General features: G+C 60.8%; 1 protein-coding gene across 1 annotated transcript in view; it reads left to right on the top strand.

The window, feature by feature from the left end:
* LRP1 (LDL receptor related protein 1) overlaps positions 1 to 17425 on the top strand; it is a 91734-nt gene extending 74309 nt beyond the window's left edge. The window contains exons 48-75 of the mRNA XM_059871723.1: positions 463 to 576; positions 946 to 1095; positions 1345 to 1482; positions 1962 to 2078; positions 2243 to 2371; positions 2446 to 2568; positions 3326 to 3466; positions 3545 to 3732; positions 4195 to 4378; positions 4561 to 4646; positions 4910 to 5029; positions 5561 to 5748; positions 6612 to 6817; positions 7658 to 7846; positions 8234 to 8382; positions 8765 to 8858; positions 9142 to 9258; positions 9342 to 9461; positions 9892 to 10014; positions 10740 to 10865; positions 12116 to 12232; positions 14588 to 14694; positions 14813 to 14945; positions 15407 to 15526; positions 15965 to 16062; positions 16796 to 16939; positions 17019 to 17153; positions 17341 to 17425. Coding sequence (XP_059727706.1) covers positions 463 to 576; positions 946 to 1095; positions 1345 to 1482; positions 1962 to 2078; positions 2243 to 2371; positions 2446 to 2568; positions 3326 to 3466; positions 3545 to 3732; positions 4195 to 4378; positions 4561 to 4646; positions 4910 to 5029; positions 5561 to 5748; positions 6612 to 6817; positions 7658 to 7846; positions 8234 to 8382; positions 8765 to 8858; positions 9142 to 9258; positions 9342 to 9461; positions 9892 to 10014; positions 10740 to 10865; positions 12116 to 12232; positions 14588 to 14694; positions 14813 to 14945; positions 15407 to 15526; positions 15965 to 16062; positions 16796 to 16939; positions 17019 to 17042 — 3545 coding nt within the window. The 3' untranslated portion in view covers positions 17043 to 17153; positions 17341 to 17425. The remainder of the gene's footprint in view (positions 1 to 462; positions 577 to 945; positions 1096 to 1344; positions 1483 to 1961; positions 2079 to 2242; positions 2372 to 2445; positions 2569 to 3325; positions 3467 to 3544; positions 3733 to 4194; positions 4379 to 4560; positions 4647 to 4909; positions 5030 to 5560; positions 5749 to 6611; positions 6818 to 7657; positions 7847 to 8233; positions 8383 to 8764; positions 8859 to 9141; positions 9259 to 9341; positions 9462 to 9891; positions 10015 to 10739; positions 10866 to 12115; positions 12233 to 14587; positions 14695 to 14812; positions 14946 to 15406; positions 15527 to 15964; positions 16063 to 16795; positions 16940 to 17018; positions 17154 to 17340) is intronic.
* Positions 17426 to 26766: the final 9341 nt, after the last annotated feature.

Below are 26766 nucleotides of genomic sequence, written 5' to 3'. Positions count from 1 at the left end.
GAGCAGAGCACAGCCAGGGCTTAACGGAGAGTCAAGGTCAAGCTTGTGCTGCTTTGTAAAGCTTACGGTGACAGCTGAGAGGAAAAACTCCTGGGTATGGGCATGCAGCACCCGCAGCTTCCCAGTGAGAGTGGTTTGACAGCCAGGAGGGACACAGGGCACAGTGTCACTGCTCCTCGTGGCTCCCAGGCATTCTCTTAGGAGGCTGCAGGATGGGTCTGCTCAGTTCCAAACTGACAGGGGCAGTCAGGAGCTCCTCAGAGTCCTGTCCAGGTCTGAGTGTGCCAGGGAGAGGGGCTCAGGCTGCCAGGCAGTGAGCTAGGAGGGGGATTGGGTCTGGGAGCACTCTGAGCATCCCAGTGCTGCGTGGGCAGTGGGGAGGTGTGGGTGCCGTGGGGTGGGTGTGCTGTGGGGTCCCCCCACCTTTTCCTCATTGTCTGTGGGGGTTTCTCCCCCTGGCAGAAACCAGCTGTGCTGCCACCGAGTTCCGCTGCCGGGACGGGACCTGCATCAGCAACTCCAGCCGCTGCAACCAGTTCATCGACTGCGAGGATGCATCTGATGAAATGAACTGCAGTGAGTGCCCCGCTGCTGCCCCTGGCCCCTCCTCAGCTCTGGGGATGCTCCTGCTCTCAGTGCTGGCAGCAGGGACCTGGGGCTTTGGGGTTTGGGCTGGATTGGGGAGGGAGGAGGGTCCTGCTCCTGTGCTGGGATGAGGCAGCCCCAGCAGCCCACCCCTTCAGCCTCTCTGTGCCATGCTCAGCACCCCGATACCCACTAGATCCCTGCAGTTCTGGGCATGTGTGGGGCACATCTGGGGCTGTGTGGGGTGTGGTGGGCTCCGGCAGCAGGGCAGGGTCCAGTGCCACGTGGTGGAGCCAGAGCAGGGGGCTTCTGCCGTGGTTCCTGTTGTGTCACCGGAGCTCCTGCTGTGATTCCTCTCAGCTGCCACCGACTGCAGCAGCTACTTCAAGCTGGGGGTGAAGGGCACCACGTTCCAGAAGTGTGAGCACACGTCCCTGTGCTACGCACCCAGCTGGGTGTGCGACGGTGCCAACGACTGCGGCGATTACTCGGACGAGCGCAACTGCCCCGGTGAGAGCAGGAGGGCAGAGGGGGCTCTGGGGGCAGGGATGCCCCTTTGGGGTCTGCTTGGGCTAGGGAGGCTTTGTTTGCCCACTGGGACTGTTGTTCTCTGCCCATGTGGCACCTGCATAGAAGGTGCTGCAAGGAGCTGGGATGTGGGACCTCAGGGGGATTTTGGGGAGGAATCTGTCAGGTCTGGGCTGGGAGGAGGCAGCTCGTGGCTGTGCTGTCGTCCTCACTGATGTTTCCATCACAAAGTAGGTGGCAGGAAGCCCAAATGTCCATCCAACTACTTTGCCTGCCCGAGTGGAAGGTGCATCCCCATGACCTGGACCTGTGACAAGGAGGATGACTGCGAGAACGGCGAAGATGAGACCCAGTGCAGTGAGCGGCAGGGTGGGGACACTCAGGATTTGGGCTGGGGCACGGGGTGGTGCTGGAAGGTGGGCAGGACCCTCTTCTCTCCCTGACATCCATTTGCCAAGGACAGACCCCAGATTCTTCCCCCTCTGTGGTTTTACTCCACGCTCTTGGGCTTTTAGCTGTGACCAGTGTAAATGTCCTCATGTGCTGGTTTGCTCAGCACATGCACGAGTGTCTGTGGCCCTTTTGAACAGGACCAGTTATGGCTCCCTTCAGCTGCATTTTTAGTTCTAACCTCCTGGAACAAGCCCCAGACAGTGCTCAGGAGCTGGGAATCTTCCTCAGGTCCACACCAGCGAGTCCCACTCCATCCCTGTGGAACCACAAGCAGCACCCCCAACACCCCCTGGGCTCCTGAAGCCTGGCTGGCCCAGCCTGGCCATGCTCTGCTGGTGTCTGCTCCCCTTTTCACCTCTCTCTGACCTCCATCTCCTCCTCTTCTCCTCCCCCAGACAAGTTCTGCTACCCCGTGCAGTTCGAGTGCAACAACCACCGCTGCATCTCCAAGCTCTGGGTGTGTGATGGGGCTGACGACTGTGGGGATGGCTCTGACGAGGACATTCGCTGCCGTGAGTCTGCCCCAGCCCTTCTCCCCCATCTCCATCCCTGCCTGCTCCATCACCATCTTCCTGCATCCACGTTCCTGCCTCTGCCCATCCCTTCTCCTGCCCGTGCTCTCACTGCTCTCCTGAGCTCAGTGGGGTGATGGGCTCCATCCTGCTCCTTTCCCCAGGGCTGACCACCTGCAGCTCAGGATCCTTCCAGTGCCCGGGCACCTACGTGTGCGTGCCGGAGCGCTGGCTCTGTGACGGGGACAAGGACTGCGCCGACGGGGCCGATGAGACCCTCGCTGCTGGCTGCTGTGAGTGCCCGAGGCTGGGGGCTGGGGGAGGCTGGGGGCTGGCAGGGGCTGATGGTGGTGGTGCCCCTTTGCAGTGTACAACAACACCTGTGACGAGAGGGAGTTCATGTGTGGGAACCGGCAGTGCATCCCCAAGCACTTCGTCTGCGACCACGACAACGACTGCGGTGATGGCTCTGACGAGTCCCCGGAGTGTGGTGGGTGTCTGTGGGACCCAGGGTGGGGACTGACCCTGCTGGGTCCTCATGGGCTTTGGGGCAGTACCCTGGGAGGGTCTTCATCCCCCTGGAGGGGTTTGGTGTGAGTGTGGTAAGAGGGAGCCCAGTGATGCGGCAGAAGGGGGTTGTTAGTGGAGAGCAGTGCCCCAGCCTTGACACAGAGACCCAAACCCCCATCGAGAGAGACCCAAACCCCCCAGAGAGAGACCCAAACCCCCCAGAGAGAGACCCAAACCCCCACCGAGAGAGACCCAAACCCCCACCGAGAGAGACCCAAACCCCCACCGAGAGAGACCCAAACCCCCACTGAGAGAGACCCAAACCCCCACCGAGAGAGACCCAAACCCCCACCGAGAGAGACCCAAACCCCCCAGAGAGAGACCCAAACCCACTGAGAGAGATCCAAACCCCCACTGAGGGAGATCCAAATCCACAGAGAAATCTCCAAATCCACAGAGATCCAAATCCACAGAGAGATCCAAACCCACACAGACACACGGAGATCCAGACCCACTGAGAGATTCAAACCCACAGAGAAATCCAAACCCACAGAGGGATCCATGTCCGTGCAGGGCAGGCCTGTCCCAGGCCAGCTGCTCCGTGTTGTCCCCGTCACTCCCAGCAGCTCGGGAAGGTTTGGCTCCATGGTGCCTCTCTCTCTCTCTGAGTGTCCCCATGGTGCCTCTGGAAGGCTCAGGAGGGTGGGATGCTGGCTGAGCCCCTCACCCTCCCCCAGAATATCCCACCTGTGGCCCCCACGAGTTCCGCTGTCAGAACGGCCGCTGCCTCAGCAACCGGCAGTGGGAATGCGACGGGGAGTTTGACTGCCACGACCACTCAGATGAGGCACCCAAGAACCCACGCTGCAGCAGCCCAGGTACCTGCTGGGGTCTTGGTGGGGTCCTGGGGGGATAGCAGAACCCCCCTGCTGATCACTGCCACCTCCTCTCTGCAGAAAACAAGTGCAACGACTCCTTCTTCCTCTGCAAGAACGGGAATTGCATCTCCGAGGCGCTGCTCTGCGACAACAACAACGACTGCGCCGACGGCTCTGACGAGCTCAACTGCTTCATCAACGAGTGCCTCAACAAGAAGCTGAGTGGCTGCTCCCAGGAGTGTGAGGACCTCAAGATTGGGTACAAGGTAGGGGGCCATGGTGTGGAGGGGCTGGCTGCAGAGATTGTGGAATTACAGAATGCCCTGAGTTGGAAGGGACCCACAAAGTCCAACTCCTGCCCCTGCACAGGAGACCTCAGCAATCTCACTCTGTGCCTGAGAGTTGTCCAAATGCTCCTGGAGCTCTGGCAGCCTTGGGGCTGTGCCAGCCAGCAGTGCCTGACCACCCTCTGAGGGAAGAACCTTTTCCTGATATCCAGCCTCAACCTCCCCTGGCACAGCTCCTGCTGTTCCCTCTCCTCCTCCAGCTCCGCGGGTTGTGTCTGTCCTGTGCCAGCTGGGCCAGGGACATGACACGGGCGCTTCAGGCACTGTTTGTGCATCTCAGCTGTCCTTGCTGAGTCTGCATGTCCCATGGTGACACTTGTCACCTCCCAGCACCTGCCACCTCCCTTGGAGGTGTCTGACAGCTCCGGGTTGCTCCTGCAGTGCAGATGCCGTCCTGGCTTCCGGCTGAAGGACGACGGGAAGACGTGCGTCGACATCGACGAGTGCTCCACCACCTACCCCTGCAGCCAGAAGTGCATCAACACCCTGGGCAGCTACAAGTGCCTCTGCACCGAGGGCTACAAACTCAGACCTGACAACCCCACCAGCTGCAAGGCTGTTACAGGTGAGAGCCAGGTGTGGGCTCAGAGCTCAGGATGTTCCTGGTGACCGTGGGATGCTCCTGGCGCTGGAGTTGGAGGGTGAAGCAGCTGCCCCCAGCTCATGAGGGAGTGGTGGCAGGTCTGCAGGGTTCTGCCCACATCCCAGCAGTGCTCCCCTGCCACTTTTCCCTCTTCCCCTGTGCAGATGAAGAGCCTTTCCTCATCTTTGCCAACCGCTACTATCTGAGGAAGCTCAACCTGGACGGCTCCAACTACACTCTGCTCAAGCAGGTGCGGGGTGAGCTGGGAGCAGGAGGCACAGCAGCCCCGTGTGGAGGGCATTTGGGGATGGAGCAGGCCCTGAAGGACACGGGAGCTGCCAGCTGAGGAGTTTAGACTCTTGGCTTCCCAGGGGAATGGCAGATCCATCTAAATGTCAGGAGGTCACTGCGAGCAAGGAGCATGCAGGGAGGCTGTGGGCTTTGTAAAACCCCCCCAGAGCCCATGCCAGCCACTGAGGCTGCTGCAAACCCTTCTCCCTCCCTGCTCTCCAGGGGTTGAACAATGCTGTGGCTCTGGATTTTGACTACCGGGAGCAGATGATCTACTGGACAGATGTCACCACGCAGGGCAGCATGATCCGCCGCATGCACATCAACGGCAGCAACGTCCAGGTGGGGACGTGGGGCACCCCCTGGGGCGCCCCTGGGCCTCACCCACCTCCTGCCCCGCTGTGGGGTCATCACTGGGCTTTGGGAGTCAGCCCCAGTTGCTGTGGGATGGTTTGCAGCCCCACCCCAAGCAGGGGTGGGCTCCACCTTGCCCTGAAGTGTGGGACAAGGAAGGTTGGGGGAAGAGTCATGGAGTTGTGGAATGATTTGGGGCAGAAAGGATCTTAAAGTTCATCCAGAGTCACTCTTCTGACGTGAGCAGGGACATTTTCCACTGTCCCAGGTTGCTCCAAGTACCATTCAGCCTGGCCTTGGACACTTCCAGGGATCCAGGGCAGCCGCAGCTTCTCTGGGAAATCTGTACCAGGGCCTCCCCACCCTCACAGGGAGGAATTTCTTCCTGATATCCCATCTAAACCTAAGAAGGGAGTGATGAAGAAGATCTGGGCTGGGGAGGGGGGACACTGTCACCCCTAAGACATCAAGGTTTGGTTCTCTCTGCTCATCCCTGCCACCTCTGCCTCCTCCTGGCAGGTCCTTCACCGCACAGGGCTCAGCAATCCTGACGGGCTGGCTGTGGACTGGGTGGGAGGAAACCTCTACTGGTGTGACAAGGGCCGGGACACCATCGAGGTGTCGAAGCTCAACGGCGCCTACCGCACCGTGCTGGTCAACTCGGGGCTGCGCGAGCCCCGCGCGCTCGTGGTGGACGTGCAGAACGGGTGAGAGCCTGGGGGAATGGACCTGCTGCTCTGCTCTGCTCTGCTCTGCTCTGCTCTGCTCTGGGAAAGGGGCTGTGGTCATCTTGCTGCAGTCCCAGAGGTTGGGAGATGGGATGAAGCCTTCCCTCTTGGCCTCTGGGACACCTGGATGCTTTTCCCTACCCTGTGCCCGTGTACCTCCATTTATCACAGAGTCATGGGGTGGTTTGGGATGGAAGGGACCTTGAAGACTATCCTGTTCCACCTTCCACTATCCCAGGTTGCTCCATGCCCTGTGGTCATCTTGCTGTAGTCCAAGAGGTTGGGAGATGGGATGAAGCCTTTCCTCTTGGCCTCTGGGACACCTGGATGCTTTTCCCTACCCTCTGCCTGTTTATCACAGAGTCATAGGGGGGTTTGGGATGGAAGGGACCTTAAAGACTGTCTTGTTCCACCCTACTGTTGTGGGCAGTCACCTTCCACTCTCCCAGGTTGCCCCATGCCCTGGGGTTTGGGGAAAGGGGCTGTGGTCATCTTGCTGCAGTCCCAGGGGTTGGGAGATGGGATGAAGCCTTTCCTCTTGGCCACTGGGACACTGGGATGCTTTTTCTTACCCTGTGCCTGTGCACCTCCATTTATCAGAGTCATGGGGTGGTTTGGGATGGAAGGGACTTCAAAGGCCATCTTGTTCCACCCCATTGCTGTGGGCAGTCACCTTCCACTCTCCCAGGCTGCCCCATGCTCCATCCAACCTTGGACACTTCCAGGAATGGGGCAGCCACAGCTTCTCTGGGCATCCTGTGCCAGAGCCTCACAACCCTCACAGGGAGAAATTTTTGTGGTTTCCAACTCAGCATCTCCCTGCTCTTGTGTTTCACCCCCAGCTACCTCTACTGGACGGACTGGGGTGACCACTCCCTGATCGGGAAGATCGGCATGGACGGCACCAACCGCAGCGTCATCGTGGACACCAAGATCACGTGGCCCAACGGCCTCACCCTCGACTACATCAACAGCAGGATCTACTGGGCCGATGCCCGTGAGGACTACATCGAGTTTGCCAGCCTGGATGGCTCCAACAGGCACACAGGTGAGAGCTCCACAGGTGCCAGCACACCCAGGCTCTGGGTCAGGTGTTGGAGCCAGTGTTGTTGGGGACAGTCCCCAGCTCTGGTCACTCCTCTGTGTCCATGCTGCTTCCTTGTGGGAGGGGAGCATGGCTCAGCCCCTCCCTGAGTGCCTGCTCCCCTCACAGTGCTGAGCTCCATAGGTGCCAGCACACCTTGGGGAGGTCCAGACTCTGGGTCAGGTGTTGGAGCCAGTGCTTTTGGGGACAGTCCCCAGCTTAGGCCACCCCTCTGTGTCCATGGTGCTTCTCTGTGGGAGGGCAACGTGGCTCAGCCCCTCTCTGAGTGCCCACTCCCCTTGCTCAGCACACCTTGGGGGGGTCCAGGCTTTGGGTCAGCTCTTGGAATGGGAGCCAGCGCTGTTGGGAACAGTCCCCAGCTCTGGCCACCCTCTGTGTCCATGCTGCTTCCTTGTGGGAGGGGAACGTGGCTCAGCCCCTCTCTGAGTGCCTGCTCCCTTTGCAGTGCTAAGCTCCATGGGTGCCAGCACACCTTGGGGAGGTCCAGACTCTGGGTCAGGTGTTGGAGCCAGTGCTTTTGGGGACAGTCCCCAGCTTAGGCCACCCCTCTGTGTCCATGGTGCTTCTCTGTGGGAGGGCAACATGGCTCAGCCCCTCTCTGAGTGCCCACTCCCCTTGCTCAGCACACCTTGGGGGGGTCCAGGCTTTGGGTCAGCTCTTGGAATGGGAGCCAGCGTTGTTGGGGACAGTCCCCAGCTCTGGCCACCCCTCTGTGTCCATGCTGCTTCCTTGTGGGAGGGAAACAAGATTCAGCCCTTCTCTGAGTGCCTGCTCCCCTCGCAGTGCTGAGCCAGGACATCCCGCACATCTTCGCGCTCACCCTCTTCGAGGATTTCATCTACTGGACCGACTGGGAGACCAAATCCATTAACCGGGCCCACAAGACAACAGGAGCCAACAAGACCCTGCTGATCAGCACCTTGCACAGGCCCATGGACATCCACATCTACCACCCCTTCCGCCAGCCCGACGGTGAGCAGCGTGGGAAATGGGTTTCTAGAGAATTCTCCAAGCCTGGCAGAAGGCTCACACTGTGTGTGCATCTGTATGCAAACCTTGAGATAAGAAATGCTGACTTGGAAATGCCATGGAATAGGACAGGCATTGTTGAGGGAGAGAAATGAAACTAGAAACAAGTTACAGATAAGACTGGATACTTTGGAGAAATAGAAGTATAAATTCATTTCCCACAGAGCATGGCTTGGGGGTGCTGGGGAACCACCCCAAGGAAGGGATGTGGGGGGATGCCAGGTCAGGCAGGGGGAGCAGGAGCAGGGTGACGAGGGTCTTGCTGCTCCCATGCCACCCAGAGTGTCCCCAGCTTGGTCTGACTTGCTGTTGTCACCCTGCTCTCCCCAGTTCCCAACCATCCCTGCAAGACCAACAACGGCGGCTGCAGCAACCTCTGCCTGCTCTCCCCGGGCGGGGGGCACAAGTGTGCCTGTCCCACCAACTTCTACCTGGGCAGTGATGGCAAAACCTGCGTGTCCAACTGCACTGCCAGCCAGGTAAGCCCCTGCCTGCCTGTCCCTGCCTGTCCCTGCCTGTCTGGTTATTCCCCATGCCCGTGTCCCTCCTGCCATGATCTCCCTGGGGGTGATGAGGTGTCACACAGTCTTCTGTGGGTGCAGGCAGCACCTCCCTCCTGTGGCACTTCATGTCTGGGGGTGTCCAGGAGAGCCAGAGAACCTCCAGCTCTGGAATGTTCTTCTACCCCTCTCCTCAAACCCCAGGGCCTGGGTGGGGTTAAGGCTTTGCTCTGGGTCAGGATTTGGGAATACCTGGAGGGGACAGCACAGGATCAGTGCCCTTTGCTCAGCTCACTGGGGATGAAATCTGGGGTCCCCCCTCCCCATCCTGAACCACCCCACGAGCTGCTCTCTCCTTCAGTTTGTCTGCAAGAACGACAAGTGCATCCCTTTCTGGTGGAAATGCGACACCGAGGACGACTGCGGGGACCGGTCGGACGAGCCGGAGGATTGCCGTGAGTGCCAGGGGGTGGCACAGCCCCCCCGTGTCCCAGCACCCCATGGCTGGTGGGACAACCCTGTGGAGGGGAGGGTCAGCCCAATGACAGAGTTCAGGGAGCAGTGGGACACATCTGTCCCATGGAGCAGGGCCCGAGCCCAGAATTGGATGCTGGGTCCCCGCAGAGGACACCAGAGGGTGTCCAGAGGACACCAGAGGGGTGGAGCAAGGGTTTGAGGTTGAGGTGTGCCCTAAAAATGTTCCTCAGAGCAAACCTGTGGCCCTGTGTTACCCCACAGCTGAGTTCAAGTGCAGGCCAGGGCAGTTCCAGTGCTCCACAGGGATCTGCACCAACCCCGCCTTCATCTGCGACGGCGACAACGACTGCCAGGACAACTCGGACGAGGCCAACTGTGGTAGGTTCCCTGTGTCCCTCTGTGGCCCTCCACAGCGTGGAGCTGCAGCCTGTCACCCCCTGACCGTGTCACCTCTTCCCCAGACATCCATGTCTGCCTGCCCAGCCAGTTCAAGTGCACCAACACCAACCGCTGCATCCCCGGCATCTTCCGCTGCAACGGGCAGGACAACTGCGGGGACGGCGAGGACGAGAAGGACTGTCGTGAGTTGGGGGCTTGGGGGGTCAGGTGGGAGCTAGTGTGGGTCAGACTGAGGGGTTCAGGTCTGTGTCTTGGCGTGTTTGGCTCTCTGGGTTGTGCCAGGGCTTTCTCCACACCCCTGGTCTCTGCAGACCCTCTGTCCCCGCTGTTGTTTCCTAGTGGGACTGAAATCCTTTAGTCCCTTGATGTGGATTTGGGCTGAGCCTGTTGCCCAGCTGAGGGATCTGGTGGCCTCTGCCCTGTCCCCCCATAGCTTGGAGTCTTCTGGAGCCATTTTATGGCTCTGCTCCATCTCCACTGAGCACACCAGCCCCTTGTGATCCCTGGAGCACCCACACACCTCTCAACCTCACGGCTGGTTTTTGGGGAAAGGAGTGGCTGTCTCCTACCTGCCTTGCTGCCCTTCCTGACACCCCCTCGTCCCTCCTGCAGCCGAGGTGACCTGTGCCCCCAACCAGTTCCAGTGTGCCATCACCAAGCGCTGCATCCCCCGTGTCTGGGTCTGTGACCGTGACAACGACTGCGTGGACGGCTCGGATGAACCTGCTAACTGCAGTAAGGCACCTGTGTGGGGAGGGGCTTCTGCCCGGTGTCAGATGCCCACCCTGGGCACCTCTGGGTGCTGGCGGGGTGGCAGGTCCCTGCTCAGTCCCTTCTTGGTCCCTGCTCTGTCTCTGTCAGTCCCTGCCCAGTTCTAGCTCGGTCTCTCAGTCACTGCTCAGTTCCTGCCCAGTTCTACCTCACTCCTTCCTCAGTTCCTGCCCAGTTCTACCCCAGTCCCTCCTCAAACCCTGCTCAGACCCTGCTCACTTCTACCTCAGACCCTGCCCAGTTCTACCCCAGTCCCTCCTCAGTCCCTGCTCAGTCCCTGCTCAGTTGTACCTCCAGTCCCTGCTCAGGTCCAGCCCAGTTCCACCCCAGTCTCTGCTCGGTCCCTGCTGAGTTCCTGCCCAGTTCCACCCCCATCCCATCTCAGTCCCTGCTCAGTTCCTGCCCATTTCTACCCCACTCCCATCTCAGTCCCTGCTCAGTTCCTGCTCAGTCCCTCCTCTCTCCCTGCTCAGTCCCTGCTCAGTTTCTGCTCAGTTCTACCCCAGTTCTACCCCAGTCCCTGCTCAGTCCCTGTGGGCAGTGGCTGATGCTGTTGCTGGCTCTGTCCTGCTGGGATCCTCCTCCCGCTGGCTTCTCCCTGGAATGAAGGGGGATCCCACCCATCTCCAGGCTGTTCAGCCCTGCAGAGAGCAGCACAGGCCTGACCAGTGTCACTTTGTTCCCTGCAGCCCAAATGACCTGTGGCGTGGACGAGTTCCGCTGCAAGGACTCGGGCCGGTGCATCCCGGCACGCTGGAAGTGTGACGGGGAGGACGACTGTGGGGATGGATCTGATGAGCCCAAGGAGGAATGCGGTGAGCAGGGACCCTGGGGACAAGCCACTGGCATCCTGTGTCCCTGTTCCTCAAGGGACAGGCTGGCCTGGCACTGGCTGGCTCCTCTGGGGTGTCCCAGGAGCTCCAGCTGCTCCTTTTCTGAGTGGGCAGGGCTGGGTCAGAGGGAGGTGCAGGGCAGTGCTGACTTCTGTTCCTCCCCATGTTCAGGGCAGTGGTGACCCCTGTCCTGGTCCCTGTCCCTGTCCTGTCCCTCCCCATGTTCAGGGCAGTGCTGACACCTGTCCCTGTCTCATCCTCCTGTCATACAGGGCAGTGCTGACCTCTGTCCTTGTCCCATTCCTGCCCTCATTTGGAGCAGTGCTGATCCCATCCCTGTCCCGTATCTCCCATTGTGCAGGGCAGTGCTGACCCCTGTCGCTGTCCCTGTCCTGTCCCTTGTGTGGGGCAGTGCTGACCCCTGTCACTGTCCCTGTCCTGTCCCTTGTGCGGGGCAGTGCTGACCCCTGTCACTGTCCCTGTCCTGTCCCTTGTGTGGGGCAGTGCTGACACCTGTCCATGCCCTCCTTTGGGGCAGTGCTGACCCTGTCCCTGTCCCTGTCCCTGTCCCTGTCCCTGTCCCTGTCCCTGTCCCTGTCCCTGTCTCTGTCCCATCCATGCCTTCCTTTGGGGCAGCACTGACCTGTCCTGTCATCCCCCCCAGCAGCTCTGACCTGTCCCTGTTCCCTGTCCCCACTGTCCCCCCAGACGAGCGCACCTGTGAGCCATACCAGTTCTCTGGCCTGTCCCTGTCCCTGTCCCTGCTGTCCCCCCAGCAGCTCTATTCCTGTTCCCTGTCCCCTCTGTCCCCCCAGACGAGCGCACCTGTGAGTCATACCAGTTCTCTGACCTGTCCCTGTCCCTGTCCCTGCTGTCTCCCCAGCAGCTCTGACCCTGTCCCCGCTGTCCCCCCAGCAGCTCTGACCCTGTCCCTGCTGTCCCCCCAGCAGCCCTGACCTGTCCCTGTCCCCGCTGTCCCCCCAGACGAGCGCACCTGTGAGTCATACCAGTTCTCTGACCTGTCCCTGTCCCTGTCCCTGCTGTCCTCCCAGCAGCCCTGACCTGTCCCTGTCCCCGCTGTCCCCCCAGATGAGCGCACCTGTGAGCCATACCAGTTCTCTGACCTGTCCCTGTCCCTGTCCCCGCTGTCCCCCCAGCAGCTCTGACCCTGTCCCTGTCCCTGCTGTCCCCCCAGCAGCCCTGACCTGTCCCTGTCCCCGCTGTCCCCCCAGACGAGCGCACCTGTGAGCCGTACCAGTTCCGCTGCAAGAACAACCGCTGTGTGCCGGGCCGCTGGCAGTGCGACTACGACAACGACTGCGGGGACAACTCTGACGAGGAGAGCTGCAGTACGTGCCACCCCCCAGCCCTTGCTGTCCCCAGGGTGGAGCACTGCACAGGGGAGAGGTTTGGGCCCCCCCAGCCCCTCTTTTGCTGTCAGGTTGGTGGCCAGGAGAGCCACCGTGTCCCCCAGCCAGGACACGGCTGTCCCTGTGCCATCCATGCCCTCCTTTGGGGCAGTGCTGACCCTGTCCCTGTGCCATCCATGCCCTCCTTTGGAGCAGCACTGATCCTGTCCCTGTCCCTGTCCCTGACCCCTGTCCCTGTGCCATCCATGCCCTCCTTTGGGGCAGTGCTGACCCTGTCCCTGTGCCATCCATGCCCTCCTTTGGAGCAGCACTGTCCCTGTCCCTGTGCCATCCATGCCCTCCTTTGGAGCAGCACTGTCCCTGTCCCTGTGCCATCCATGCCCTCCTTTGGAGCAGCACTGATCCTGTCCCTGTCCCTGTCCCTGTCCCTGACCCCTGTCCCTGTGCCATCCATGCCCTCCTTTGGGGCAGTGCTGACCCTGTCCCTGTGCCATCCATGCCCTCCTTTGGAGCAGCACTGATCCTGTCCCTGACCCCTGTCCCTGTGCCATCCATGCCCTCCTTTGGGGCAGCACTGTCCCTGTCCCTGTGCCATCCATGCCCTCCTCTGGGGCAGTGCTGACCCTGTCCCTGTGCCATCCATGCCCTCCTTTGGGGCAGTGCTGACCCTGTCCCTGACTCCAGGGCTCTGGAGAGCCTGGCCCTGCAGAGGTGGGGGCTGTGCCAAGGAGACACCCCAAAGGTGACAAGTGACACTGAAGGGGTGACCCAACACACTCCCCACAGGAGCATGGGGGCCCAGCAGAGTCACCCGAGGGCACCTTGTCCTGCTTTGCCACCAAGCATCACCCCCTGTGTCACTCCCTGCCTAGCAGTGTCACCTGGGATGGTGGTGGGGACACACAGAGCTGTCAGGAGGGACCTGGGTCACACCCTCAGGCCTGGCCCAGTGCGTGGGGAGGTGGCTGATCCCAGAGCTGCGGCAGAGAGTTCAGTGCTGCCCCTTGGTGAGCTCCTGCTCGTGTGCCAAGCACCTGCCCTGCCCTCATGGGCAAGGCCACCCCCAGGGCTCCATTGTGGCTCTGTCCCTCCAGGGGGGTTCAGGCTGCCTGTGGGATGGCACCAGGGTCTGCTGCCAGATCTTGTCCCACCCCACAGCACCCAGGGGGGGTCCAGCTGTCTGTGGGATGGCACCAGGGTCTACTGCCAGGTTCTGTCCCACCCCACAGCACCCAGGGGGGGTCCAGCTGTCTGTGGGATGGCACCAGGGTCTACTGCCAGGTTCTGTCCCACCCCACAGCACCCAGGGGGGGTCCAGCTGTCTGTGGGATGGCACCAGGGTCTGCTGCCAGACCCTCTCCCCCCCTGCAGTGCCCACTGGGTCCCTCTGTCTTCCCAAAGCTCTTCAGGGTGCAGCTTTTGTTTTCTTTTCTGTTGATTTCCCGTCGTGTTTTTGAGTTTGTGCCATTTCACTTCATCTTATGTTTTTCTCCATTTTCACACTGTCGTTATGGGGCGCTCAGAGGTAGGTTCCTGCCAAAATCTTTTAATTCCATGTTACACTCTCTCTAAAACCAATGAAGACAATAATTTCTAGGTGAGGGCAGAGGGGTCGGGACTGGACAGTCCAGGTGGATTTACTGAGCATCAGCACCAGCATCTCCCTCTGTGGAACCCCAGCTGGGGAGGGTCTGACCCTGCTGCTCTGCAGGGCCCGTGCATGGCTTGGACTTGGCTCCAAAACCCATCCCCACTGTGCTCTCCCTGCTCCCCCTGGACACCCCCTGTTCCCCTCTTCCCCCACAGTCCTGTGCCATGAGTGGGGGGGTCCCTGTGCTCCAAACCCTTGGGCTATAGGGAGGGGAAGGGTCCCAAGAGCCATCCCAGCTGGGTGGCTGTGCCACGTGCCATCCTTCTGGATTTGGCACTGGCTGTGCCCCTGAGCTGTGAGCTGTCCCCATGCCCTGTGAGGGGGGACAGGGATGAGGCTGTGCCAGGGCACTGCTGCAGCTCCTGCCTGGGGGCAGCTGGGGTGGGCAGCAGTGGGGCTGGTGCTGCCCTGTGGAGAGTGAGTGACCTGTCCCCTGAGGGACAGCCAGGCTTTGTGGCCACAGTGTCCCCCAAAACCCCCACAGGGAGTGGTGTCGGAAGGGCTGGGAGATGGTGCCAGCTGTGCCCCTCTGCCAGCTCCCACAGCTCTGCCTGTGCCGCCTGTCCCCAGTGCCACTGGCCGTGTGTCCGTGTCACCCTGTGCCCCCGCAGCTGCTGGCCAGGGCCACCCCCTGCCCTCAGGCTGTCCCCACACTCAGGGCACACTCTGTGTTCTGTCCCCAGCACCCAGGCCCTGCTCTGAGAGCGAGTTCTCGTGTGCCAACGGCCGCTGCATCGCGGGCAGGTGGAAATGTGACGGGGACCACGACTGCGCCGACGGCTCCGACGAGGTACGAGCAGGACGGGGACACATCCCCCGCTCAGCCCCTGCCCTGGGGCTCACAGCCTGGCTGTGGCAACAGGACAGGGGCTTGCCATGGCCACCGTGTCCCTGCCTGTCCCCTGCAGAAAGACTGCACCCCCCGCTGCGAGTTTGACCAGTTCAAGTGCAAGAACGGGCACTGCATCCCCATGCGCTGGCGCTGCGACGCCGACGCCGACTGCATGGATGGCAGCGACGAGGAGAACTGTGGCACAGGGGGTAATGGCACAGCTGGATGTCCCCTGGGGCTGCTTGTGTCCCCCCCTCCCCGCCCTGGTGTCATTGTGTCCCCTGCTGTGGGTGGGAGCGCTCTCCTCTGCGTGTGTGTGCCGCACTCTGGAGCATGCACAGACATGCAAACCCCCCAGCCCTGGAGACCCCCTGTGCGTGCTGGAAATTGGAATTGCAGCCCCAGCGTGGGGTTTTGGCAGCAGGGCAGCACGAGCTGACGTGTCCCCTGTTTCACTGCCATGTCCCCCCTTGCACTGCCGTGTCCCCCCCTTGCACTGACACGTCCCCCCCTTGCACTGCCGTGTCCCCCCTTGCACTGACATGTCCCCCCCTTGCACTGCCGTGTCCCCCCCTTGCACTGCCGTGTCCCCCCCTTGCACTGACACGTCCCCCCCTTGCACTGCCATGTCCCCCCTTGCACTGACACGTCCCCTCCTGCCCTGTCACAGTCCGCACGTGTCCCCTGGACGAGTTCCAGTGCAACAACACCCTGTGCAAGCCCCTGGCCTGGAAGTGTGACGGGGAGGACGATTGTGGGGACAACTCGGACGAGAATCCCGAGGAGTGCTGTGAGTGACACTGCCTCTGCCCCCAAGCCCTCCCAAAGCCCAGGATGGGGGGACAGTCCTGGAGCCCGAGCACCACTGTGGGGACCGGAGGGTCAGGGGGGGACCTCCGGCAGCTCCTCTCGGGGGTGGCCGGTGGCGGTGAGGGGTGGAGGTGACTCTGATTGAGGGGCAGGAGTTGCAGAGGGGCTGCTGGCGGGGAGGGGGCTGGGGCTGGGTGAGGAGAGGGCTCACAGCAGCCGGGCGATTGTCTTTGCTTCAGTCTCTTTGCTTCAGCCTCCGGAGCCCGCTCGGCCACGTGGGACAGCCCTCCCCGGGGAGCGGGCAGAGGCCGAGCAGCAGCTCGTGACATGTGTGACAGCCTGGCTACGGCGTCTCCTTTCACCGTCACCGTTTGTTTCTGTTTGCTGGTGCAGTGAAATTCCAGTGTCCCCCCAACAGACCGTTCCGCTGCAAGAACGACCGGGTATGTCTGTGGATCGGTCGACAGTGCGACGGAATTGACAACTGTGGAGATAACACGGATGAGAAGGACTGCGGTGAGTGGGGCTGATCCTTCTCCCTCAGCTCTGCACTGCATATCTGAAATGCTTCTCAGTGTCCAAAGGGTGCTGCTTGAGCACTGGGGAGATGGGGGCAGGACGCCAGTGCTGGCTCTGGTGACGTCTGCTGCCATTTGCGCTGCCCGACTCCTTGGTGTGCTCTCCTGGCCACAGGAGGTGTCGTGGCTTTCACAGCACATCAGGAGATGGAAACTGTGGTACATATTCAGAGAGAAGGCATGAAACTGGCAGCCTGGGAGAGAAGCAGGAGTATGGCAGGATTATGGTTTTCTGAGCCTCACAGCCCTGAGCCTGCCTGGCCAAGGTGCCTGGAGGGCACTGTGGCCCTTGGGATGGTCCTCCCAGAGCCCAGGGTTCATCCCAGGTGCTGGGGATGGATTTCCTCCCAAAATCAGAGTGTGGATGCAGGGTCTCAGGTCCCTGCCTGCTCCCAGAGGGTCCCGTGGACATGGGGGTCACAGCTGCTGCCCCTCACCTGCAGAGTCACCCATGGGCACAGCCCTGAGCCTGCTTGGCCAAGGTGCCTGCATGGTCACTGTGGCCCTTGGGATGTTCCTCCCAGAGCCCAGGGTTCAGCCCAGGTGCTGGGGTTGGCTTTGCCCAGTCTTTCCTCCCAAAATCAGGGTGTGGATGCAGGGTCCCAAGTCCCTGCCTGCTCCCAGAGGGTCCCATGGACATGGGGGTCACAGCTGCTGCCCCTCACCCGCAGAGTCACCCACGGCCAAGCCCAAGAGCTGCAGCCAGGAAAAGAATGAGTTCCTGTGTGGGAACAAGAAATGCATCAGCGCCAACCTCCGCTGCAACTTCTTCGATGACTGTGGAGATGGCTCTGATGAGGAATCCTGCTCCCACGGTGGGTGGGGAGCCGGGGGCCCGGTGGGGACTGGGGGGGACTCGCTGTGACACGTGTGTGACGGCCTGTCCCACTGCAGAGCACAAGTCGTACGACTGCATGACCAACACCACCATGTGTGGGGACGAGGCCCATTGTGTCCAGTCCCACTCCACCTCATACTGCACCTGCCGCAGAGGCTTCCAGAAGGTGCCAGACAAGAATTTTTGCCAAGGTACTTCCAGCTGCTGCTGGAGAGGGCTGGGGATCGGGCTGTGGGGTCTGGCGTTGGTTTTTGCTAGTGAGGTGTGATTTCACAGCTGGGCTAGGGCTGGGGCGGCAGGTATGGTGTCCTTGGGGCAGATTGGGGTCTATGGGGACAGCCTTTGGTTCTCCCCCTGATCCCACCTCCCACTGGCCAGACATCAACGAGTGCCTGCGCTTTGGGACCTGCTCCCAGCTCTGCAACAACACCAAGGGCTCCCACGTCTGCAGCTGCGCCAAGAACTTCATGAAGACGGACAACATGTGCAAGGCAGAAGGTCAGGAGGGAACAGGGACCCACGGGGGTTCTGTGTGTGCCCAGGACCCCCCCCCCGGAGCTCCTGTGGGAATCCTTTGCTCTTCCCTCCGACCCCCTGCAGCTCTGCCCACCCTCTGGTACCGCTGGTGCCGTCAGTCTGTCCATCCCCAGCAGAGTGAGCCCCAGGGCGATGATGAGTGACTCTGATGCCCAGTGACTCTGTCCCTGTCCCACCAGGGAGCCGGGCTGAGCCCTCGTTCCTGCCTGAGTCCCACTCCTGGCTGAGCCCCTCTTCCCAGTGCAGCCCATGCCAACCTCTCCTCCTCCTCTTCCTCTGCAGGCTCTGAGCACCAGATCCTCTACATCGCGGACGACAACAAGATCAGGAGCATGTACCCCTTCAACCCCAACTCGGCCTATGAGCCGGCCTTCCAGGGCGACGAGAACGTGCGCATCGACGCCATGGACATCTATGTCAAGGGCAACAAGATCTACTGGACCAACTGGCACACGAGCAAGATCTCCTACCGGGAGCTGCCCGCCTCCTCCTCCGCCTCCACCGCCTCCAACCGCAACCGGCGCCAGATCGACAGCGGCGTCACCAACCTGAACGTGAGCGAGCTCTGCCGGGGCACGGAGGAGATGGACACAGGCTGATGGTTTCCTCCCCCCTCACCTGTCCCCACTCTGCCCCACGCAGATCTCAGGGTTGAAGATGCCGCGGGGAATCGCCGTCGATTGGGTGGCTGGGAACATCTACTGGACGGACTCGGGGCGGGACGTCATCGAGGTGGCACAGATGAAGGGCGAGAACCGCAAGACGCTGATTTCGGGGATGATCGACGAGCCCCACGCCATCGTGGTTGATCCTCTACGGGGGTGAGGGACTTCCCATCCCTCTGCCCAGCCCTCACCACAAGCCCACCCATGTGTCCCAGACCACAAGCCCACCCATGTGTCCCAGTGTCACTCTCTGTGTCTTCTTGAGTTGCCTGGTGACTCCAGGATGCCATGGGGATGGTGTGGGAGGGTTTCTCCTCCCTGGTCATTGGGCTGTCCTGTTTCCCTGGGACTTCCCATCCCTCTGCCCAGCCCTCACCTCCCTCCCCTCACCACAAGCCCACCCGTGTGTCCCAGTGTCACTCTCTGTGTCTTCTTGAGTTGCCTGGTGACTCCAGGATGCCATGGGGATGGTGTGGGAGGATTTCTCCTCCCTGGTCATTGGGCTGTCCTGTTCCCCTGGGAATGACCTGCCTGTGTCCTTACAGAACGATGTACTGGTCAGACTGGGGCAATCACCCCAAGATTGAGACAGCTGCCATGGATGGGACACTGCGGGAGACCCTGGTGCAGGACAACATCCAGTGGCCAACAGGTGAGAGAGACAGATGACAGGAAGGGGGACAAAAGCCACGATGGGGACACATTCAACCATTTGTGTTGGGGAGGGTTGTTCTGGGGGCTCGGAGCCCCATGGCAGAAGGGTGTAGGGGCAGTGGGGGTGCTGCTCTGCGGGTCAGCTGGTCAGGAGGGGCTTGGGGTGGACTGGGGGCTCACTGGGGGTTCACTGGGGGCTGTGTCCCCTCAGGTCTGGCTGTGGACTACCACAACGAGAGGCTGTACTGGGCCGACGCCAAGCTCTCCGTCATCGGCAGCATCCGCCTCAACGGCACCGACCCCGTCGTGGCCATCGACAACAAGAAGGGTAAGGGGTGCCCCGTGGGGGTCCCTGGCCTCAGAACCCACCCCAAATCCCCTCCTCCACATGTCCCCTCCTGGCTTCCCCAGGGCTGAGCCACCCGTTCAGCATCGACATCTTTGAGGACTACATCTACGGCGTCACCTACATCAACAACCGCATCTTCAAGATTCACAAGTTCGGGCACAAACCCGTCACCAACCTGACATCCGGCCTCAACCACGCCACCGACGTCGTGCTCTACCACCAGTACAAGCAGCCAGAGGGTGGGTGTGGGCCCGGGACCCCCACCCTGCTCCTGGGGCGGTGGGGAGGTGCCAGGGGCTGATACCTGGTGTGAGGTGCCAGAGGGTGAGGGGGATGTTGGCAGAGCTTGGGAAGAGGGGACTCAGACCCCCAAGTCCCTGCCCAAAGTGGGGGTGTCTGGGTGGGCAGAGCAGGGGGTTGCTGAGGTGGGTTTGGGGCAGTCCAGCTGGCCAGGTGGTGACCTCTGGGCATGGGAGGGACAGCACAGAGCTGTGGAGGGGAATGTCCTGGAGGAGCAAGAAGAGCTGTGGAGTCACCACCTCGCTGTCCTCACCATCTGTGCCCTCTCCTCCTGCAGTGACCAACCCTTGTGACCGCAAGAAGTGCGAGTGGCTCTGCCTGCTGAGCCCCAGTGGCCCCGTGTGCACCTGCCCCAATGGCAAACGCCTGGACAATGGCACCTGCGTGGTCGTCCCCTCGCCCACCGTGTCCCCCGTGGGTAGGTGACACCAGAGGAGGAGAGGATGAGGATGAGGAGGGAGGTTGGGTCCTGCCAGTGCAGCCCTGCTCGCTTCCATCCCCTCCATGCCTCTGTGAAAAATGCCAATCTCGTGTTTTAAAAATGTTAAGAGTTTCATAGTAATAAAATGGTTATAAAAATAGGGATACAATTAGAGTAATAATAATTTGGACAATTTAAACTAGGACAATATGAGACAATAAAAACACAGAGTTATGGACATCTGGGTACCTTTTTCTGGGCAGAACGAGCCCAAAAAAGGAGACCCTTTAACAGAGGATTAACCCTGTTGCATATTCATACACCTCATGCATGATGCATAAATTCCATTCAAACTCAGGATTCTGTCTGGTCAGTGTCAGCTTCTTCCTCCTAATGCTAACAGCACCTTCGAGGTGGGAAGAAGTTAATTTCTTCTGATAGAGGGCAATAAATTCTTTTTCTCTGAAAGATTCAGGTGTCCTGTGGCTGCTACCTCGATGCAAGTCCTTTCTTTCAAAAAGTATCTTACATAGCACAGTTTCTATTTTAACATTTTTTTATAACCTAAAACTATATTTAACACACTGCTTAAGAGAATTAATACAGCACCACTCTCTAACACAACACGTATCATACTCATTTGAATGTTTGCCAAAAGCCAAGCACAGAATATACATTTCTCACCTTTTTCTCATTTTTCACACCTCCCTGGCAGTGCCCACCACCGACACGTGTGACCTGAAGTGCCTGAATGGTGGCAGCTGCTTCCTCAACGCCCGCAAGCAGGCCAAGTGCCGCTGCCAGCCGCGCTACAACGGCGACAAGTGCCAGATCGACCAGTGCTCGGACTACTGCCAGAACGGGGGCACCTGTGCTGCCTCCCCCTCAGGTGAGCCAGGGCATCACGGACACACAGACACACAGACAGACGGGGAAGGTGAAACAGGAAAGCCTTATAAATAGGATTGCCTGGCAAAAGATTTTGAGAATATGGAAACTGTAAGCGAGAGTGAAATGAAAGCAAGCTTCGAGATACTTTAGTTAGAAACTTTGCTGGTTCATCTTCCCCAACACTGCACCTGACAGGCAGGTGGAGTGTTGGGGAAGATGAACCAGGAAAGCCTTATCAATATGATTGCCTGGCAAAAGATTGTGGGAATATGGAAACTGTAAGTGAGATTGAAATGAAAGCAAGCTTTGAGATCCCTCAGTTACTGAACACCTGGAAAACAATGGCATGGCCAGCTGAAGGTAAGGATGGAACAACACCCTCTGCTTGCAGGCAGCTCCAAGGGGCAGAGCAGACCCTGCTGGCTTGGCAGAAGGGTCCAAAGAGGAGTTTTTAGGGTTTAAGACTACTCCAAAGAGGAGTTTTTAGGCTTAGCAGAAGGGGCCAAAGAGGAGTTTTTAGGGTTTAAAATGTAACACAGTGTGGCAATGTAATGATTCTTACAGGCTGTGTGTAAATGCTGTAGGATTTGTGTCTTGGACTAGATTGGTTAGTGAGAATTAGAATATTCAGCACAGAAGAAGATTTATGGTATTGTAACAGGAACCTCACTCTCTTAACCTCTCATCCTCTCTCTCTCATCCTCTTTACCCCTCTCTTCTCTCCAGCTGTGCCTGGCAGCTCCCAGCAGGGCTGTGCACTTTGCAATAAACCCCAAGTTCCACAACCAGAAGAAGATTTATTGTATTGTAACAGGAACCTCGCTCTCTCATCCTCTGTCCCTCTCTCTGTCCCTCTCTCTTTCCCTCTCTCCCTCTCTCGTGCCTGCTCCAGCTGTGCCTGGCAGCTCCCAGCAGCTCCCTGCCCTCGGCACTTTGCAATAAACCCCAAACTCCACGCCCTGCCTTCACATTTCTCTCATCTCCATCCATCCCCACCATCCTCCAGTGGAGCTGACGGGTTTTTTATCCCCAGGAATGCCGACCTGCCGCTGCCCCACCGGCTTCACCGGGCCCCGGTGCAACCAGCAGGTGTGCACGGATTACTGCCAGCACAACGGCAGCTGCAGCGTCAACCAGGGCAACCAGCCCAGCTGCCGCTGCCTGCCCACCTTCATCGGGGACCGCTGCCAGTACCGTGAGTGCCACCTGCTGGGGACAGCGGCGGGGACAGCGGGAGACGGGGGGCACTCACCTGGGGATGGCTGGGGGTGTGGGAGGATAGGTGGCACTCACCTGGGGATGTGTGGGGGGGTGTGGGAGGATGGGGGGAACTCACCTGGGGATGGCTGGGGGTGTGGGAGGATGGGGGGCACTCACCTGGGGATGTGTGGGGAGTGGGAGGATGGGGGGCACTCACCTGGGGATGTGTGGGGGGTGTTGGGAGGATGGGGGGCACTCACCTGGGGATGTGGGGGGGGGGTGTGGGAGGATGGGGGGCACTCATCTGGGGATGTGTGGGGGTGTGGGAGGATGTGGGGCACTCACCTGGGGATGTGTGGGGGGGTGTGGGAGGATGGGGGGAACTCACCTGGGGATGGCTGGGGGTGTGGGAGGATGGGGGGCACTCACCTGGGGATGGCTGGGGGTGTTGGGAGGATGTGGGGCACTCACCTGGGGATGTGTGGGGGGTGTTGGGAGGATGGGTGGCGCTCACCTGGGGATGGCTGGGGGGTGGGAGGATGGGGGGCACTCACCTGGGGATGGCTGGGGGTGTGGGAGGATGGGGGGCACTCACCTGGAGATGTCTGGGGATGTGGGAGGATGGGTGGCACTCACCTAGGGATGGCTGGGGGTGTTGGGAGGATGTGGGGCACTCACCTGGGGATGTGTGGGGGTGTTGGGAGGATGGGGGGCACTCACCTGGAGATGGCTGGGGGTGTTGGGAGGATGGGGGGCACTCACCTGGAGATGTGTCGGGGGTGTTGGGAGGATGGGGGGCACTCACCTGGGGATGTGTGGGGGTGTGGGAGGATGGGTGGCACTCACCTGGAGATGCCTGAGGACAGTGCCAGAGGTCTGGGGCTCCCCACCCACTTTTGGGGTATGCTGAGACAGCATCAGGGGTTGGGCTCCCACGTCCCCCTCATTTGGGGGAATCCCTGGGAGCAGCACCCTTGGGATTGGGTTTCCAGGTCCCCCTCTTTGCTTGGTGCTCCTCCATGGGGCGCTGGGGCCCCCAGCTGCCCTCTGGGGGGGCTGCCCACCCTGACCCCCTTGTCCCCACAGGGCAGTGCTTCGACTATTGTGAGAATGAGGGCGTGTGCCAGATGACAGCCAGCGGTGCCAAGCAGTGCCGCTGCCCCCCTCAGTTCGAGGGTGCCCAGTGCCAGGAGAACAAGTGCTCCCGCTGCCAGGAGGGCAAGTGCAGCATCAACAAGCAGAGCGGGGAGGTCTCCTGCATGTAGGTGCTGGGGATGTCGAGCTGGAGGGAGGAGAAGGGCTGGTGGGCACAGGGACACCTCCAAAAAACTGTCCCCTGTGGCAGGGAGGGCCACAGCTGGGTGGGTAATTCAGGGTGGATAAATCAGAGAGACGTGGGAGGAGGAGGAGGAGAAGGTGGTGGATGTGTCTCAGAGCTCCCCAGAGCCCATCCTGGTGTCCCAGCCATGAGCTGTGTGGGTGGGATGAGGAAACAGCCGAGCCCTGAGGGGCTGGGGGGGCACAGAACACCCCGGGGGGGGGCACAGGGCAGCCTGGGGGGGGCACAGGGCAGCCTGAGGGGGGGGTATAGGGCAGCCTGGGGGGGCACGGCGGCCTGGGGGGGCACAGGGCAGCCTGGGAGAGGGGGGCACAGGGCAGCCTGGGAGGGCACAGGGCAGGCTGGGGGGGCACAGGGCAGCTGGGGGTACCCTGGGGCTGACCCTCTGTGCCCCCCAGCTGCCCTGATGGGAAGATAGCCCCGAGCTGCCTGACCTGTGACAATTACTGCCTGCACGGGGGGACCTGCTCCATCAGCGAAAAGACCCTGCTGCCCGAGTGCCAGTAAGAGAGGAGGGGGCTTGGCGGGGGGGCAGAGGGGCTGTTTGTCCCTCGAGACGTCACTGACATCCCCCGATCTGTGTCCCTGCCCTGACCCCAGCTCCGAGCCCGGCCGTCCCTCCCTCCCTCCCTCCCCGCCTGGCCCTGCCCCGCTAACCCCGGTGCTCTCCCTGCCCTGCCAGGTGTCCCGCGGGCAGGGCGGGCCCGCGCTGCGAGGAGCTCCTGGTGGGCGAGCAGCAGAGCAGCCGTAAGTGGGGGGCCCTGGGTGACCCCCTCTCCATGCCACATCGCACCCTAGGGGTTTTGGGGGGGCAGGTTAAGTGGGGGGCAGTGTGTGACCCCCCTTTCACACCACACCACACCCAGGGGGTTTTTGAGGGGCAGGTTAAGTGGGGGGCACTGGGTGACCCCCTTTCCATGCCACATCGCACCCAGGGGGTTTGTTGGGCAATTTCTTGGGGGGACAGTGTGTGACCCCCCCTCTTCTATGCCATACCACACCCAGGGGGTTTTTGGGGGGCAGGTTAAGTGGGATCACAAATTGGGGGGCACTGGGTGACCCCCCTTCCATCCCACACCCAGAGGTTTTTTTGGGCACTTTGTTGGGGGGCAGGTTAATTTGGGAGCACTGTGTGACCCCCCCTTTCACACCACACCACACCTGGGGGTTTTTGGGGGGCAGGTTAATTTGGGGGCACTGTGTGACCCCCCTTTCACACCACACCACACCTGGGGTTTTTTTGGGGGGCAGGTTAATTTGGGGGCACTGTGTGACCCCCCTTTCACACCACACCACACCTGGGGTTTTTGGGGGGCAGGTTAATTTGGGGGCAATGGGTGGCCCCCCTTTCACACCACACCACACCTGGGGTTTTTGGGGGGCAGGTTAATTTGGGGGCAGTGTGTGACCCCCCTTTCACACCACACCTGGGGGTTTTTGGGGGGCAGGTTAATTTGGGGGCAGTGTGTGACCCCCCCTTTCACACCACACCACACCTGGGGGTTTGATGATCCAGGGCTGCCCCTGAGTGACTCCTGAGCCCCATTCTCTGGTGGAAGGGGGGACAGGGCCAGCCCAGCTGCCCACATGGCCACTGTCCCACCCCACCCCAGGCTCTGACTGTTCTGTGCCTTCCTCCCTCAGGAACAGCCTCCATCGTCATCCCCATCCTGCTGCTCCTCATCCTCCTCACCGTGGTGGCTTTTGTCTGGTACAAATGGAGAATTAAGGGGTGAGTCCGGTGGCACGGAGGGGACAGGAGCTGGCTGTGAAATCCTCCAGGGCCCGGGGGACAGCTGGGGGATGTCCCTGACCCTCTGCCTCCCCCCCTCAGTGCCAAGGGCTTCCAGCACCAGAGGATGACCAACGGTGCCATGAACGTGGAGATTGGGAACCCCACCTACAAAATGTACGAGGGGGAGCCCGACGATGACGTGGGGGAGCTGCTGGATGCTGACTTTGCCCTGGACCCCGACAAGGTGAGGGAGGGGCTGTGGGCTCTGCAGGGGGGGACACGTTGCTGTGGCTCTCGGGGCTCTCTGTGCAGCAGCTCTGGGGGGGTTCTGAGGGGTTTTGGGGCTGGTGGGTCTCTGAGGGTCTCAGCTGGGAGCTCTGAGGGGTTGCAAAGGCTTTGAGGGACCACAAAGGCTTTGGGGCTGGGTGAGCTCCAAGGGTTTGCAAACTTTTTGGGGCTAGAGGAACTCTGAGGGGTCTTAAAGGTTTTGGGGCTGGGGGGGACCCTGAAGGTTCACAGAGGTTTTGGATCTGGGGGGCTCTGAGGGGTCTCAAAGCTGGGGGCTCTGAGGGGTCTCAAAGACTTTGAGGATGGGGGGGCTCTGAAGGTTCACAGAGGTTTTGGATTTGGGGGGCTCTGAGGGGTCTCAAAGCTGGGGAGCTGGGGGGAGCTCTGAAGATTCACAAAGGCTTTGGGGCAGGAGGGCTCTGAGGGGTCTCATATTTTGGGGCTGGGGGGCTGTGAGAGGTCTCAAAGGTTTTGGGGCTGGGGGGGGCTCTGAAGGTTCACAGAGGTTTTGGATCTGGGGGGGCTCTGAGGGGTCTCAAAGGCTTTGGGCAGGAGGGCTCTGAGAGGGTCTCAGATTTTTGGGGCTGGGGGGCTCTGAGGGGTCTCAAAGGTTTTGGGGCTGGGGGGGATTCTGAAGGTTCACAAAGGTTTTGGAGTTGGGGCTGCTCTCAGGGAGGCTCCAAAGGCTCACAGAGGGCTTTGGGGGGGGAGAAAAGGGGGTACTCTCAGGGGCTGCAAAGGCTTCTGGCAGGCTTGGAGGTGTCTGAGGGGTCTCAAAGGCTTTGGGGCTGGGGGGCTCTGAGGGGCCACAAAGCTTTGGGGTTGGGGGGCTCTGAGGGTCTCAGGATTTTGGGGGCTGGGGGGCTCTGAGGGGTCTCAAAGGCTTTGGGGCTGGGGGGAGATTCTGAAGCTTCACAAAGGTTTTGGAGCTGGGGGGCTCTGAGGGGTCTCAAAGCTGGGAGCTCTGAGGGGAGCTTTGGGGTTGGGGGGGGTCTGGGGGGTCTCAAAGGTTTTGGGATCTCTGAGGGGTCACAAAGGTTTTGGGTTGGGGGACTGAGGGGTCTCAAAGGCCTTTGGGGCTGGGGGGCGCTGAGGGGCCTCAGATTTTGGGGCTGGGGGGCTCTGAGGGTCTCAAAGGCTTTGGGGCGGGGGGGGGCTCTGAGGGGTCTCAGATTTTGGGGCTGGGGGGCTCTGAGGGTCTCAAAGCTGGGGGGCTCTGAGGGGTCTCAGAGGCTTTGGGGCTGGGGGGCTCTGAGGGGTCTCAGATTTTGGGGCTGGGGGGCTCTGAGGGTCTCAAAGGCTTTGGGGCTGGGGGCTGCAGGCAGAGCCAGCAGAGCTGTCCCCTGTCCCCTGGAGGGAGGTCATGGCTGCTGGGGGCTGTCACCGAGTGACCCCAGGGTGGGGAACACCCCTGGGCGTGGCAGT

This window comes from Haemorhous mexicanus, chromosome 33, assembly GCF_027477595.1.
Source record: "Haemorhous mexicanus isolate bHaeMex1 chromosome 33, bHaeMex1.pri, whole genome shotgun sequence".
Taxonomy (NCBI): domain Eukaryota; kingdom Metazoa; phylum Chordata; class Aves; order Passeriformes; family Fringillidae; genus Haemorhous; species Haemorhous mexicanus.
Note: the sequence above shows the minus strand (reverse complement) of the source record. Positions and strands in the feature narration are given on the sequence as shown.